We start from the raw sequence: 17,400 nt of genomic DNA, 5'->3' as shown, positions 1-17,400 counted from the left end.
AGCTTCAGTCAGGAACGTCAAGAGAAGGAGTCGCGACACTGTACCTCAACTCTGTGTTAAAGAATGCATGTGAGCGCACTATGCACGACAGCTTGCTGTTAAAAATTTTCCGACTCGTCGCAGTTGGCTTTCCTTCTGTGGCCTCAGCCGGTGTGCCCAAATCTTGGCTCCGAAAGTTGAAAAGTGGCTTCAGTTTGAGATTGGCTGAGAACTAGACCCCGTGTTCTTTCTTAGGTGCAGAAGACTGCCCACGATATATAGAAAAACACATTTTTCAACAGGGACAATGCTGTTTTGGTTTATTGGTACGTAAGAAGTGTCCAAGATTGCTTGACTCTGTGAACTCCCTGCTTATGAACAGAAGGGTGGTCAGGAAGAGCAAATACGCACAACGCTGGTATTCACTGCGCTGCATGTCATTCTGCCATGCACGAAGTGCATCATATCGTAGCGATGCTGAGGCAGACAGGCTAAAAAAACAATCTTCTTTATTAGGGTGAACTTGTGCCCACCAGTCTAATGGCTATGGTCATCGAGTCCGAGTAGTCGAGTGGCACAGATTAAACTATCCTCCTTTTCTTCTTAGCCCGAGCACACGAACGCGGGGCGCATTCTGGTGCTCTTGCCACGATTATTGCGGCGAGCTACTTGAACGTGGCCAACCTGTCGTGGCATTATCCCCCTCCTCAGACGTATCGCCCCGTTGCTTGAGCCAGTGAAAAGATACATGCGCATAATACGCATACATAATATGTATGGTTGAAAAATCGCGCTTTTTGCCTTTTAAGCAGGGGCTGTGTATTCCTAACCGGCATCGTTTCTACTAATAATCATACTTAATTCAACATGTTTCATTGCCTCATTTCCATTGTTAGCCTGTCTAACAAATGTAATTTCTTGCTGTGTCTTCTACCAACATTGTCTTTAATTCCACAGTGGCAGAATACTAAGGCAATTCTTGCTTGAACAAATAACATGACATGTGTGAGAAAGAACGCAAACATATTTTGCACATGACGCTTATATGTCGAACTACTATATTGGGATTCAAAACGGAACCATGAATATATAGTATATTCTTCGAAGCTCTTACGATACTCTGACATTTCGCTTGATGGCATCCTAACAACGTAATAGATCTAAAGTATGTTCGGCGTTGCTACAACATTCCCGTCACGTTAATCCCAGTCAGTCAAGTGAACTTTTATTTATAACAAGCGCACATTACAATGTAGAAGGACACGCTAGCAGGAAACCTGTTAGCATACAGGGTAACGAGGCCAGGAAGCCGCAACCAGGAAACAGCGGCAATGCATACATACGTAGTACAACCAAAGCTTTTCGTTGTTGTAGCTTTATTATTGCAATACGTTCTTCTTGGTGACAAATAGATATAATTATATACACGCGAACTGTCAACCGGTTAAAATTAGCTTGGATAATCACAAACAAGAAAGTATTGTTCTTTTATACTGCCGAAACAAGGGTGAAGAAAAACAGCAGCAAAAGAAAAAAGTGTAAAATTATATCGTCGCTGCATCTAAGATGTGCTGATGATGGAGCCAGTGCGAAAACAGGTAACCCATTAAAGCGAAAAGCTTGCACTGTGTTCGATCGTAGAAGCCGTGAGAAACCATGTTACCTGCGGAGAGTTTTGGTACGAAACAGGGGAATATCAATGCATCAACTGACAGAAGAACCAAAATTACTTTCACCCTCGAGTCGTTTTAGACGAATGAACACGGTATACTGTAAGGTTCTTATTTACACCAAGACATTTTATGGTGGTGTCTATCAAGACATCGCTTGCGTATTTTGTCACAAAATGCATCAGTTGAATGAAAATAGCAAAGAAAAACAGAAAAAAAATTATGCATAGCACAAAATGAATCATTACGAGTAGGCGAAGTTATTCGTATCGTATCGGTGAGTAACATTACATACCCCGAGATCTGTCCCATATAATGTAAATTGGGCTGCGCACAAAATGCACATATATGCACTGTCGTGTCCAGTAGGACTTATGTATACGATTATGATTAGCCGTTGCTGCAAATCTGCAAAGTCTGCTGTCAAAATGAGTTACGTGCCTCTGCATGATTCAGGCAGAAGAAAATTCGTGGAGTAGGAAACCCACTGAATAAACGTCTTGCATGAATACAATTACTTACTCACTTATAGATAAACCACGTTAAAACTCCTATTTCATTCATACCATAGGATAAAAATGTAGTCGATGGTCGGTAGAAAGTCGAAAAAAACAATCACCTGCCCCTCCATGTCACCCAAGCAATGTGAAATAAGCCGGTTTGTTTTTTAAAAACTACAAAAAAACGCTGCATTTTTTATTACTCTATTTGCGTAACATTTCTTTCGGATAACATCTTCATTAGACAACGCTAACAATAAAATTTCGCATAATGATTGATTTTGGTAATATAAACAAATTCACGCATGCTTTATTGCAAAGTTTTTTTTTCTTTGTTGATATTTTTACATAGTGGATGAACCAGCGTGGAAGATATCGCATTCTTGTTGCAGATGTCTTGATGCACCTATTCAGGTCATGTATTGGCACTGCTTGATACGGTGACCTAGGATTCGGGTGCAAAAGCAAAAAGAAAGAAACAGTTTCAGTCTTATGCTTCTAATCTATGAAACGTGATGTTGATATACAAATAAAAAACACTTTCTTACAAACCAAATCAGGATTTGTCGCAAAATACCTGTCTCGTGTAAGCTTGAAATTAACAAGTAAAAACTATATTCTTCAGCTTGTCTAATGAAAATGAATCACTTTTATACTCAATTAGTGCCTAAACTATCATGTTCTCTGGTGATATCGGTGCCAACTACATGATTTTTTTAGATATTGATAAATTATATTTTATATAAAAATCCCGTTGACGAAAATTCACTTGAATATTTGCAGTTCAAAAAGCAACAGCGAGTATTTAGCACGAATGGACGTAATAATAAATGCAATTTCATATTTGTCGCCTAAAATATGGAACATGGCAGGGTAGAAATTCAGGTCTGCTTTTTTTTTCTCTCAAATTTACTGTTCTTTTTTCTTGGTAAGTAGCAGGCCTGTAGACCTTTTGCTTCAATAATTTATTTAAATATATCTGAAAAATTAGGAAGATATGTTTAGTTAGTTTCTTAACAAATAAAAGGAAGGTAACTAATACACATGTAAGTAGTACAATAATACCATCAGTGAATTTTGTACCTTTGTTAGAAAGGTAGCATTATTGCGTATCAGTAGCCGCCACATACTCTCAACAAAGTTTCGACAAATTGTGCGTGAATTTAGATCAACGTAATAAATACCAAAAACATAGTGGCGTTCGGGGGTGTAGAAATGCTTGCAGCTGGTGGATGTGTGCTTCAGAGATATTGTGCGAAGCAATATGAAGGTTAGCATTGAAGAGCATTGTATGGCAGAGTTCAAAGTTTAGTTACGACTTCAATTCCAGAATATTAACTTCCGCTGGCCTACTGGTTCGCTATTGCTATTGCTTATCTATTGTTTGGCTGTCCATTTCTTAGCATGTTCTTGAGCAGCTTCACCAAGTACTCCAAATCACTCGGCTTCTTCTTTGGGAACTTGAATGACGTGTTTGCCGTCGCGTGATTTTGAGAATGTAGTTAGCGAAAAAAAAAAGAATGCCGTGGAGTGTTCGCGCCATCTACCGAAGAGAACAGACGTTATCATCGACACCATGCCACCTGTTCTCTGTGCATCTATTGAAGAGCTCACCCTCGCCTGGCTCCACTCTATTACCTTAGGTGGCTGTCCTCTCCACTCGACCATCTCGATTACTACTCCTCTCCCCTTTTTACTCCCCTTGCTTGCCTGGACGACTCTCTGCTCAACAATACCTTACTCTCTATTTCCACCTCCTCTGTAACCTCCTCTCCTTCCCACTTTCACCATTGTGTCTGCAGTAGTTGGTAGTGGTGGTAAGAACATTGAATAAAAAAATTGGTTCAAAATCTTCATGTTACACCCCAATTGTTGTAGAAAGACGGTAGTCTTGCGTCTGGAGAGAGTGAACAAAACATTTATTCGGCGTTATGTGCTAGAAAATCGGTGAATGGTATTTTGCAGCGCTGTGTTAGAGTGCCTCGAGCGTGTAGCGGAGGCGAACGAACGCATCTAGGAACATTAGACAGAATTGCCATATGGCAGTTATCTTCGAAAACGAAGGCGTGCAGCCCGCGGAGAAAGATGCGTGCCAGTCTCGGAGGTGATAAAGTGTAGAACGCAAAGCGTCGGGAAGGTGCCACCACCATGACGTCGTAGCAAAGCGTTGGAAACACCTTTTTGAGCATCGCGTTGCACTGTCAGCGCAGAGCGATTAAACGCTACATTCCTTAGTTACTTGTGTGTGCTCGAAGCGTTGTTGTGGTGCCCCAGATATGCACAATAATTGCTTTTTAAATGACAATCGCAAAACTATGAACGCTAAACCTTGAGCAATATTGGTGGGCGCTGCGGATGCGGTATGCTGTTTGGTGCCGTTTAAGGTATCGTTAGGGCAGACAAACAGACAAGTGTACAGACAGAAAGACGGACGGACGGATGGACGGACGGACGGACAGACAGACAGACAGACAGACTAAAATTTTTTTGTCGAAGGTCCCCAAGAATGACTATCGTCTTTAAAAAATAAAAAAAACTATGTAACTATGCTGCGACTGCCTCATTGAAGGACGTCACCTAGAACTAGTAGATGGAGATCCCTAATACGGGACCCCATTGGCGTCGGCTACATAGGCCTCTCTGTCACCTATACTTTGTTTATGCTACGCTTTCCTTCTCGCTTTGCACTTGGCCTGCTCCTACTGAGATGTGCTGACAATGTCGCATTGCTCAGTTCAAAGGTGAGTACTGGATGGAGCATGCCCAATTTCTTAGGTACACCCTCTAGGCTAATTCAAGAGAACTCCTAACTTTTCGTATTTGTATAGAAGGTAAGTAGTGAGACCCACCCAATTTCTGTGGCACATGACTGAGAACTATGCAGTGCCGGAATCAGTTCTTTTAACAGGTTTGCTGTCTCAAGTTCTTAAAACTATCCCGAGACCAACCCAATTCGCAAACTAGCAAATTAACTGACCTAACTTTCTAGATAAACAGCAAGCTTGTGAATTAACACACTTATCAAGGTGCAGCGCACGAGCAGCTCGAACATACGCTCAGCATAGTAATAACTGCTTTATCCCCTTCAGGCGCAACGTCCACATTTGTGGACGCCAAGTTCACACCTTGGTGTTTCGAAAATGGGTCTTGAATCTCGCGCGCAAACAAGGCTCCCACAACCTCTGCATTTTGCTGCAAGGACGCGTGGCGCCATCTCTTGCACCTGGTTCAAAATAACATCGTAAACAAAAGTCAAAATGGACGCCTCCACTTTCTATGGCGGGACACGTAAGTGGCTCTGATGTTTTTATCGTTTACTTCGTACCTTTTTAGCTGGCGTGAAATTTTGCATTTGTCAGTAATAACTAAGATATCCTGCATGCCTTTTAACAATATTTTGGCAATAGGAAATCATTTCTAATGACAGAAAGGTTCAGCTAAATTTCGCGTCCACGAACGTGGACACTGCGCTTCAGTGCCTCCTTTGTTGAAAGGCTGCTATTTCTCTGTGTTTCACTTCCGGCAGCATCAAATGATGTTTACGTTAATAATTTTTGTCACCAGGAGTTCAAGATCATGCATCGAGACGACAAAAAGTCGACGGTGAAACAGCATAAGACGTCCTTAAAAAATAGCCAATGGAGATGTTTCCGATGGATACATTTCGGACGACGAAAAGGAGGAAGAGAATGAAGAGAACACAAAATTACGTTCTGTTTGAAAAACCATTAGCCTTTTAGTTAATATCATGCCGCCCGGTTCTTGGCCGATCCCCCTTTGTGGGTGTGCGCCAGACTATCAAGGATCATCATCATCATCAGCTGAGCGTCAACAAGCCCCAGAAAAAGCGTGGGCGACCAAGCTGTGAGAACCCCCAGGTGATGAAAAGAAAGGCACCCAATGCGTTACCCCTGCCAGTGAGCACTCTTCGCTATAACGGCATCCAGCACTGGCCACGGCAAATGAACATACCCAACGCACAACGCTGCAGGAGGGATGGATGCTCATCCAAGAGCCGCGTCCGCTGCAGGAAGTGTGACATTTTTCTTTGCCTGACATCGCAGAATGACTGCTTCTACCTCTTTCACACTAAATAGACTTTTTCTGGTAACTTCTCCCAACATTACTTTGAAAGAAGTTATTTTTAATTTAAATGGAAAGCGTGTTTTCTTCTTTGTCGCCTTTCACTAATACTACTGCTTTGAGGCGCAATGTCCACAAATGTGGACGCTGAGCAAAAATTGAACCAATAAACATATTTTGCATTTGTTTTGAGTTTCTTACTTTAAAAGGCTTAAGTAATGAAATTATGAACAAAAAAAATTTCACGTTGCCAGATTTAATTCGCGCCTGAAGGGGTTATATTAACAGCTCAGCTGTTTAATATCGAGCATCACGTAGGTTCGTAGGTTCCAGCGGGTCTGAGCCACGGAAATTCGCAAAAATGCAGTACTCAGCTCTGGTCCACAAAAAAAAAATCTGGAAAAAAGGCGTGCCAAGCAAAGGTAGGCGGAGTATTCACGGAAGCGATCTTCATTGACGGCATCATGGGAAGGTTTATGTTCACGTGCTTCTATGAGACGGGGCAAAGACACCCTGCCACTATCACACGAACGTGCATTGGCCTAGTATTTGCAAACCATGTCACTACGGAGCTAGTGTGCGTGCATTGGGTTGTATGTTAGCGTACGGCTGACCTTATTTAGTCCAAAATGCATGGGGATTCTATACAAGCTGCTTAAGCGACCCTCAATACGTGCTACGTAACTTCCTGGTTTCTACTGAATCTTACCAAGCAATAAATAAATACGACATGTTGTTGTCGGAGGGAAAAGCAATAATAATGCACGGACAAGTGATCTTTATAGCTTAATAAAGAGACCAAGGTATAATTATAAAAATTGTATAGGTTTGCGGAAAAAGCAATTGCAGTACATTGAAAAGCAATATTGGGATGGAGGAGGCCACTAGCCTGTTTATTTATTCTTCCGTCAAGGATTAAAGCCACAGCATTCCCTTTATTCCTGTTATCAATTTAATGAAGGTGACTTGTTATGTCCCTAGATTTAAGGTGGCTCAAAAAAGTGCTGTATATAAATAAAATAACTTATAGCAGGTAGGAATACTTTCGTAGTGTCAATCGCAGAAACCGTTTGAGATAAAAAATGCAGGTGTACATTGTCATGCAAGTACAGAATCCTATGCCTAACAGGCTCAATGAGAACGACGTGAAAAATTGGGCTTTCTTGATACAAAACTGCAGTCTCAGACCCTCAATGCCTATTCATCCTGTTTCATCAAAATCACAGTTTCAATAAGAACTTGACCTCTACGTGTAACCACAGCTCTGCTCCTTTAGGAAGGTGGTCAACATTGAAGTGAAGTAGACGCGCATGGTTTAGATTGTTAAGGAGTTGTTGCAGTAAACACATATTTCATCTGCTAAAACACACTGCCAGCCAGGTGCACAAAAAGTATTCGTGCTATACTTACGATAACATGCCCCCATGCATTCTTCGCACGATGCGAAGAACGCGCCAACTGTTGGGCAGCCCCCTTTTCGCACACGACTGCAAGTCACAAAAGGTGCATTGTTAAACCACATGCCCTCGTAATCGCATCCTTTATTCTTTCTCATCCTTGCACCGCAGTGTCCATGACCAGGTTTTTTCGAAGCTGAAATGAAAAGAAATCTTTATGTGCTTCTGTGTTGACAAATGTCGCCGAAAATATTTTATTCGATTTACATTAGGTAGCAACGTGTAAATACGTCAATTCCGTTTGTGCTTTGCGCATATTCACTGCACACCTGTAAGTAAATAATTAGTTTTTATTTTTTCAGTAGAGTGTCTCAGCCAATACAGTCATCATAATAAAGGAGGTTTACAAAAATAGTTTTGTTTTCAGGTTGGCCGAGAACTTGCATAATAACACCCACACATCGAAGCCCGTGCTCGTAGTGTACGTGGAGACATCTAGTCTAAATGACTTTAACTCAGTTATTCAACCACAGAAACGGCACAGTGATACATACGTGGCGCAGGCCATTTTTTCGGTGGTCTTCGTGGTGGCCAGTGGGGTCTCTGCGGACGTTTCTGTGGTTTCCATCCCCCTGACACTTGTCCCTTCGTTGGCCAGCCACCAGATCCCGTCTCATTTTCGTCTTGTGGGCCTGCAATTTTGTTAAAAAACACGCAATATTGTTTTTGTTTGACTGCTATGTACGAAAAACTTAGTCTGTATCACTTCAGCAGGCGAGAATGTACTGGTCCTCCGAGAGGTAGCTGCGACTTTTCTTGAAGGTATTTTTTATATAGCAGCTTTTTTTGTTAACCGACCACCTGCCGTAAATTGCTAGCAAATCGCTATAGCACTGTGTTGTTTTCAAAGGTTGTTAGAAATAGTACAGTTTTTTTTTGTCATTAAAAACCACCGTATTGGTTTCTAATGCAGTACTCATAAATATTCATCTTCAGCATGTCCGTAAAGACGCTATGATAAAATATTTATCTAAATGAAGAAAACTAGTTTCTCCTGCGTTTGTTTAAAGAGTACGCTCTCGTTCATTCAGTTCTAGTGCGAAATTGTCCCCACGCCACTAGCACTGCTGTTGGCCTTGCGATATTTTTTCTAAAGGAATGACTATTTATAGGCTCCAAAGCACGTTTCATTTGTTCAGTTGTATCTTAGAATACGGCACGCAATGTTTAGAGGCGAAAAAGTGAAAGCATCTAGCATGAAGTATTCTGTGCCTCATTATCTGCGCTTGTTTCACGCTCTTCAAAGTGACCGATCTGCAGTAGAATTGAGAGTCATATTGCACCTGGCCAGAAGTTGATTGTTACCTCACACACCCTCTTGAGGCTAGAATGAACGTCTTAATGTATTATGTGCTATGAAAGCTGTCAGAAATGGCACATCATTCAGTTTGTCGTTTTGTTCAGCATTGCTAAAAAAGGTGCTCTTGCTACTCAGCTCTTTCAACATAACTTTTTCAAACGAAAAGGCAAGCAATCCAAACATACCGGACTCAGGTGACAAAAAAAGCAGACAAGTACCTATACGTATACAAGGGCAATAGGGGTAGAATAACGTTTATTGCAATGATTGATGACTTCTGCGATAGTGATAGCTCACCTAACATAACGAGTTTTGTCCCAGAAAAAAAAGGCATTCAGAATAAACAAGATATATAGCCTAAATTGATTGCCTAGTTCATTCAAACATTGTTAGGCCTGGTTCAAGTTTCTCACAAGCTTGAATGCGTTGAGGGTTCTCTCAACAAATGACGTAACATTTGTTACAAATGAATAACAGAAATATATTAAAGCGATATAAATTATAGTCGTTAAGTATTTTCTGTAAAGGTAATGCAACAATTTATGTGTGAATAAATCAGTGAAAAAAATAGCGCACCCCGCACTAAGGCTGGCCTATAGCAGAGCTCAAAGCGGATTACAACCGAGCTTGTGCGCACGTAGCTTGTTTTGGCTTGATTTTCACCCTCCTTGCCTCTTCCTTTCTTTTTCTATCTCTTTTTCTCTGTACTCTTTCTCTGCAGTACTTTTTTTTCTCACGCTCTTTCTGTCTTCTTCATTCCTCGCCTTACTTTTCCTTCGTACCTACTTCTACATTATACAAGGCGATTGTAATGCTTTGCTTCTGCTAGGTTTCCGAGATAGCCGAGTGGTTGGACAATTGACTGCGAATTGTGATACGTGGGTTCAATACTCGCTAATAAGACCTCCCAACATTAGTTTTTTTTTCTTTCTCTGTTCTCATTTCTCTTTCTGTCTTTCTTTTTAATTATTTTTCTTTCATTTCAGTATGTGTTCGCTCACCGATTATAATTATTACTTCTGCCACACGATAAATGGGCGCATGTTTTCTGGGAGTGAAGCAGCAGATGAAGAAGATAGAGTCGATTGAGACGACGATGAAAAGAACGCGTGCTAGTCAACTATGGCGATACCTATGGCAATCATATCTCTGCGAGGCATAATGGTCCTGTTTAACAGCTTCGCCTTTGAGATATAGGGACGGTAAAGTTTCATGGCTAACCCCGTTTTGTGTTTTTCGAAGGATCCGAATTCTCGACGTACTCTTGAATCTTTCTTGAACTATTCGAACAAAACTGAGAAGGAATAAGTAAAGCACTTAGTGGTTGGAAGTGAATATGCAAGAATTTTTAACCGGGCTACGTTTAAGCTCTGCGTCAGTCCGTGTTCTATGAACAGATACTCTCACAATTATGAAACGACACATGCTGTTTTCATTCTCTTGCTCATGTTCCTTGCTTTCCGAACACGTGCGTCAAGTTGTACCTGCACGCGCTTTCTTCGTCCCATCGTCATCTTCTACTTCTCTTACCGAACACATGTGGTGATTTATCCCAGGCAGCTTGCGATAACCCTGACGAGCAAAATTTCGAGACAGAGATTGAGAAAGAACGAGAAAAAGAGAAAGAAATGAAGATTTAGAATGAAAGAAAAAGAGAAATCATCGGTGAAAATATTTTTTGGCGATGCTGAATCCGAACTTGCGTGCATACGATCAGACGACGAGTCTTAATCAATCACCCATGCAGGAATGGTACAGTAGAGTGTAGTGTAGCCTTGTACGGTATGCCGGTTCCAAGGGATGAGAACGACAAGAAATGGTGATGTGCGGGATAGATAGCGAAGAAAACGATAAGCAGACAAACATAAAAAAATAAAAATATATTAGTATACAAAGATGAATATAAAGAGTATGCTACACAAGCAATAAATTATAGTGCAATAATATTAAAGCTGGTAGGGGAAGGTCATCTGAATTCATCACGAGTGATGACATAATGTGCGATAATTTATTTTTACATGCAGGTGATCAACAGAGAAGCTGCATATTTACTTTCATTGATAGCGGGATTGAACTGACCGCTAAGTTCAGAAGGCGAAGCTCCACCGAGCTTTCACAATGAAAACAAGGGTGTGGGTGTGCGTGCTGAAATTGTAAGGTGATTCGATAGGCGTATTGCAATCAGCATTTGGATTATCTTGCTAAATATGAAGAACATAGATGAGGCAATAGTTTCAGGTGAGAGCATTCATTTTTGTTAAAGAACTTGGCAGGTCAGGTCTTGCATGAATTACTGTGATTTCAACGCACTGTTTGTTATGCTAATAAATTTAATCGAGGTTGCTTTTACGAGGGCAATTTCAATAAATTCACCTAGTAGAATCCGCGTCATACACAATCTCGCTAATATTGGCGTATGCTTGTGACTCTGTAGATCTCAGCTAGGAAAGTTTTTCGTATTTTAATAAATCTACCCCTGGCGTCAAGATGACCTGTTATTTCATCCTCGTCCTAAAAAATGGGAAAACCGTGGGTTTTTATGCTAGATTCTTATTATTGCTAATTTGTTTTTTTAAGTACACCTGCCATAAAAATAGTTCTAAAAAATTGCAAGACATCCTCGCAGATCAAGCAACACTAAGTTAAAGTACGTCCTTTGCACGAGCTATACCAATCTTCGCAAAAAGTGTATAGTATCAACCACAAAAAAATAATCCATTCCACTATGCTGAAGCTAATGAATAGTTAGGTGCGCGCATATTAACAGCAGTATACCATTCACGTGGATAATGTTATGAATTTCAGTTTGTAACTGCTACACAGTTTCACCCCACACGATGAATGCACGTAAGCAACCATAAGCTTTGTTGAACATACAAATTTCAGCAAATATTACCATATTTTCGTATATCCTACGGGAATAATCAAATAGGCTCTTAGAATGGCATTCATGCCACTTGGTGGCACATAAACTAACCTTTACCGGGCGGCCTCGGTTTTTTATTCCAGGGTGGATGGCCTTTGGAGGGTCCCTTTGTTGGACCCTTTGGCGGCCATACAGGACGTTGCGGAGTCACTGGGCCACCACCGGCGTCTGCACATTAGTGAGTACAAAAGTAACTCTAAAATTAGCATACTCATCGTTTCTCTAAGACTTCAACGGACATTCCTTATTTACTGCAGCCTCACTTAATTACCTATAGCAAACAGGGATCAGCAATCTAATTATTGTGATGCGCATGGCCCACTGTGCCCAGTGAACAAAAACTATTGCTGAGCATGTCAAACGGTCAAAGGTATGAGGCCTAGAGAAAAAGCAATATTTTTCTCAAGATGTTTTTTTTGTTGTTTCGTTATGTTAAATGAACAACTTATTGCACGGCATTTTGTTGCATGAAGCTTACGTCTACGCATTTTTTTTTCTAAGGACAAAAGCGAAATTGTTAGAATACCGATCACCTATAAAATGGAAACTGTAAGTGAAAGTTTCGCACGCATCATAAAATTTGTGCGACATGAATTACTTTGTGTGACATGAATTAGCAACAATACCAAGTGGATACATGTCAAAATGCTTGAAAGCGTTGTAAACGGATCATTTTAGTCATAAATGTCCAGAACGTCTCATTAGGTGAACTTGTAAAGTGGTACATGCATTCCACATGCTTAAAACACGTATGCGAGCCTGTGAACCATCATATTTGTTTGTTTGACGTTGGGTCATTTAAATAACAGAACAGAAACACATCTGATATTTTCAAGCAAATTAGGATTGAGCGTGGCCCGTACACTTGAAAAGCGTGCCTCCCAAAAGACCAGCACCGTTGCGCGATAATGCCCGTCAGGTCACTGGCGCTGCAAAACAAGCTAAAAAAGTTTTAGATGTGCCACTAGAGAAAAGGCCATTAGCAGTAAGGTGCACCATGCAAAGGCTACAAATATTTAAAAAAATTAGCTTTCCTGAACATCTTGCGTAATCACTGCACCTGTTTCAAATCTTTCTTGTCGACTTTGTCAAACCCTATGTTTCTGGAATGATACCTAGTCGCAGCTGTTCTATTCTGTTCTGATAACTGTTTGCTGTGGAGAAGTTAAGGTCCGTATTTCCTCGGCTATTCTATATCAATGAGTTCTGCAGCGAAAAAAAAATAATGTTGAACGGTACCCAAAAATGGACAGAAAAACGTAATAGCACACTGAAATCACTTGAAATATCATGCCACAGTACACTTTGCTTGCAACAGTTCACACAGCCATAAAATGTACACACGCACACGTTTCTTTTCTACTGTCAGTATATGCACCAACACATCATTTAATATATGTCAACCCCTGGCTGTCTGTCACCGACGGCTTATCCAGCCCGGGCTCGACTGAGACGACTGTCAGAAAAATGTTCGCCTTTTTCTGAACATGCATCTCAGGCCATGGTCCGAGTAATTTCTTTAACATGTGGTACCATATGTCCTAACTTGCTACTTTGCTCCTTAGTTTTTCTCTGTTATTCACGTATTTTATGTGCTCCAAAAAATATGGCGAACATTTTTTTTTTCTGCGTGACCACAATCACATTCCGGGGAGTAAGTTAGATGTATTTTTCTGCAGCAAGCTGTTTGTGCGTGCTACTTCCAGTTGAAGTCTGTGGATTATTGTCTGTGAGTGTCGTAAGAGGTCTGTCGCTACTGAAAATTTTGTGTGCGGGTCAACTTCATAAAGTAGTGATTCCTTTGATTTAAGCCTATCAAAACACTTCTCCATCAAACAATGGCTATCTTCTTGCGTTATAAAATGTCGAATATCCGCCCCAGACAAGAGGATTGTGCAATCCCGTCCTTCGTTCAATGCTTTCTTGGAGAGGCAGTCAGCCTCTTGATTTGCCTTTATTTCATGATGGCTGGGTATCCATTGAAATACGATGTTGTGACCCTGCGCTGAGGTATATTTCACATTTTCTGCAATACATATATGCTATTTGACCACTTTTGTAAAGTGATCTCACATTTTTGATTAGCTGGAGGGCAGATTTACTATCCGTGCATATCCCCTACTTTCGTGGCTCAGAATCCTCGCAGATAAGCTTGACCGTTTAACCAATTTTCTTGTAATTGATGAAGATTTGTTTGATAATTTGTATATTCTCTTTTCTCTGCTTTCGAGTGTAAATACTGCAAATTTGGCGCACTTCCTTATCATGTCAATAGGCGTGCAATGAGCCTCAACGATGTAAATCAAGCCAAAATATTTAATAAATCTACTTATTAAAGGCACAAGGCGTAAAGAAGTGTTTTGTGAGGACGTTCTGGTTGGGTTTTAAAGAATGAAGAACTACAGTTGCGTATAGTGATGGTCTACTTGAATGATACGCGGCAAGTTGTGTTCGCAGTTACTTTTAGCTATTGAGAAGTCATGACGCAGTGACCAAGTGCGCATTTACGATAACACAACTTTACTAACTTTCATGGAGTGCTTGCAGCGGCTACCTAACGATTGTTAAAAAGGCTTTTAAATATATATATGGTACTCATGGTATTTTATTTGTTTTAGTTAATTGCGCAGACCAAAGCTTTTGATATGCGCCTGCAAAAGATAAAATATTAAGACTAGCGGACATTGTGCGAGCTGTTTTCGCGCGAAAGTATACTTTTATTTAAATTTATATATACAAAAATAGAAAAAAGTATGAGGTGCCTTATTACGCCCAAATTTGCACAAAGAAGTGCTTCATTTACATTGCAGACTAATGATTTGTAGTAGGTATTGCTTTTCAAAAAAATCCCGCCGCTTGGCCTGATCGATACCAGAATGCCTTCGTAACCACGATATGATTGGTCATTTTTGAGTAGCCCAAAATTATTTGATTTTGTGTCACAGTAATCTATGGATGCCCAAGTGCAGCCGATAGTATTGTAAAAAAAAAGTATTGGGGCTTTAACAACCTTAAATTCGCACTGCGGAATAACTTGTCATATGAAATATTCATCAAAATAAAAATGTCACGAAAAAGTTTAATAAGAAGTTGATTCTACTTTGCACAAATCAATGTAAAAAAGTGAAATGCAAGGTTTCGGCACAACACCCTGATAAAAATGTTTCATGTACGTGCTCTGGAAGCACAAAGGTTATTTACATACGTAATAATAGATAGCCACTGGTGTATATTATGTCTCCACGCGAAACGGTTCCTCGACGCGATGAAACAAAGATTGGCTGCCCATGCTTCGTAGAAGACATATTTGTTTCTTGAACATTCCTTTTTTTGTGGCATGCTTTGGAGCCCTGCTGTTTTGCATTTATTTATGGTTACTGCTGCGCACTGTGAGCAGTCTTCTCGCGTATACATCGAAATGAATAGTGCTCCCAATTTTCGATTCGACCTAAGTTCGTAGCTCATATCCCCCCTTTTTTTTTTTTTGGTCACTTTGTCCCTGATCCATTTCTGAACAGCAGACTGACCTTTAGAACGACTTTCTCATCCACAGAAATGTTCCAACGTGACCGAAACACATAGCGAGGGTGAATGGGCCACGTGTTGCTGAAGAGAATAGACGGAGTGAAACTTCTTAAGAGATTCAATGTTTGTCCCCTTCAAAGAAAAGAAGACGTATAAGGCTAGAAGTGCTTTAAAATTGTTCGGTGACGTCCGTCGCTGTGGATGAAGACCTGGACATGAAGGCCCGGACAAGACACCTCGGAACCTAAATATTTCCTGCGTACACCAGAAGTCCGATGAACATGTGCATCTCTTCCTCATTAACCTTCCTCTATGTGCGTTGGTTTAACAAATGTGCGCCTTAGCTGCCAACGCCAATTCCAACGCCACTGAAAGGTATGAAAAAGGAGACTTACTCTTGCAAGCCTGCATACAGGCATCGTCGCTGTCGAAGTTATTACTTCCCCGTGCACATTCACCGTACATAAAATTCACACATTTTTTTTCGTCCCTGTTGTAATACCATCTATTGACCTCAGCCTCACATTCATCGTCTTCGTTAGGCATCGAGTAGCAATCTGATATCCCTCCTTTTGCTGGAACAGAGATATATTATAATAAAGTTGAATTGTAACACTCTTCACCTATAGTGCACAGCCTTTTTATTCTAGTACATACTGCTCTGAACCCGTATAGAATTCACACTAGAACCCCTAATAAACAGTGTATACTGGGAATGTGTGACAACAGTTTCCTCGCAATTGTGTGTATTTTATGCTAACTTCACTGAGGATTTAACTAATAATATTTGTGGCCGCTGTACATCCAGAAAATGCTTTATGATTATAGGAGGCACCATATTGGTGCCCTCTGTAAACTTTGGCACCGCCGCTTTTCGAATGTACACCTTGATTAGGTCACACGACCTTCCATCCAGTTTACACTGCCACGGTCCGAATTCGACGCCGCAACCTTCGAGAGTGCTGTCAAGCTCTCTACCAGCATTTTCTTTCATGCAGTCTTCGTCTGCTACATCAAATTCTGGATTTACAAAGAAAATATGTCCTAGGCGTACCAAATGAACCGCAGAAATTTCCTAACCACTCTTTCGTCTTATGCGTGAAAAGATATCCTCTTTCAGGTCGGCCACATTTACTGGCATACTACATATTTGCTAATATTTGCTAATTAAGGGAGAGTATTTGCTATAGAATTATGACTGATTGACAAGATTTGCCATTGTTTGCTAAGGTATACTGTTTCTGCTTGTATGGTGGGCATAAAATTTCTACAATGTAGAAAGGACACTCATAAGTATTTCATAGCAATATTTTTAAGACTTTGAATATAGAGTTTATATTGCATCGTGTTTCTTGCTAATTGATTTGACACATTTAAATATCTGAATTAGTGACGCTACAAAATTGTTAACAGCAGTATGATAAAGACTGAACAAAATAAAATCCAACTTTACGATCAATTATGTACCGATATTGTTAGCACTTACCATCGACTGGCACAAAGAAAATGACTTGCTGGTAGGCAAGGAGAGGTATTAAGATAATCCTCATCACTACCCAATGATGTATAGGATGGCTCGCTTAGATGAGTAGTATATCATTCCTAGCTTCGTTTTGTCCACGAGCAATTTTTGTCGTAATACTCCCGAACGTCTTTGGCTAGGTTTATAAGCCTCAACTTAGAGAGAGAGAAAGAGACAGGTTTCTTTACAGTAAGGCAGAGAAGTTGACTTGAGTGATAGCCTGCTCTTGCCTGCTACTCTACACTGAACCTCGACAGAATAATGCTCGAGCAAGCATTGTCATTCTTCCGGACAAACACAAGACAGTAGCTTACCAGGATGATGTACCTGGTGTTTAAATTTATGAGAAAATAGAGGTAGATTTTATTGTTAAAATGATAACTTGCAATGTGTTGTGTTGTCTAAGTAAGGTACTGGTGCAAAGAAAGAAAAGCTGCG

The 17,400-nt window shown here is 40.5% G+C and overlaps 1 protein-coding gene across 1 annotated transcript; it reads right to left on the bottom strand.

Annotated features, from left to right (window-relative positions):
• Positions 1 to 2,424: 2,424 nt before the first annotated feature.
• LOC119167178 (uncharacterized) lies at positions 2,425 to 17,170 on the bottom strand. Its single transcript, XM_075865582.1, has 6 exons — positions 16,927 to 17,170; positions 15,836 to 16,015; positions 11,967 to 12,083; positions 8,184 to 8,321; positions 7,643 to 7,825; positions 2,425 to 2,594 (listed from the first exon to the last, which is right to left on the bottom strand). The coding sequence occupies exons 1-6, from the start codon at positions 16,988 to 16,990 to the stop codon at positions 2,560 to 2,562; spliced, it is 717 nt and encodes a 238-aa protein (XP_075721697.1). The 5' UTR covers positions 16,991 to 17,170; the 3' UTR covers positions 2,425 to 2,559.
• Positions 17,171 to 17,400: the final 230 nt, after the last annotated feature.

The sequence above is a fragment of the Rhipicephalus microplus genome, chromosome 6 (assembly GCF_043290135.1).
Source record: "Rhipicephalus microplus isolate Deutch F79 chromosome 6, USDA_Rmic, whole genome shotgun sequence".
In the NCBI taxonomy this organism is placed as follows: Eukaryota; Metazoa; Arthropoda; class Arachnida; order Ixodida; family Ixodidae; genus Rhipicephalus; species Rhipicephalus microplus.
The sequence above is the reverse complement of the archived record's forward strand: the minus strand, read 5'-3'. Positions and strand labels throughout refer to the sequence as shown.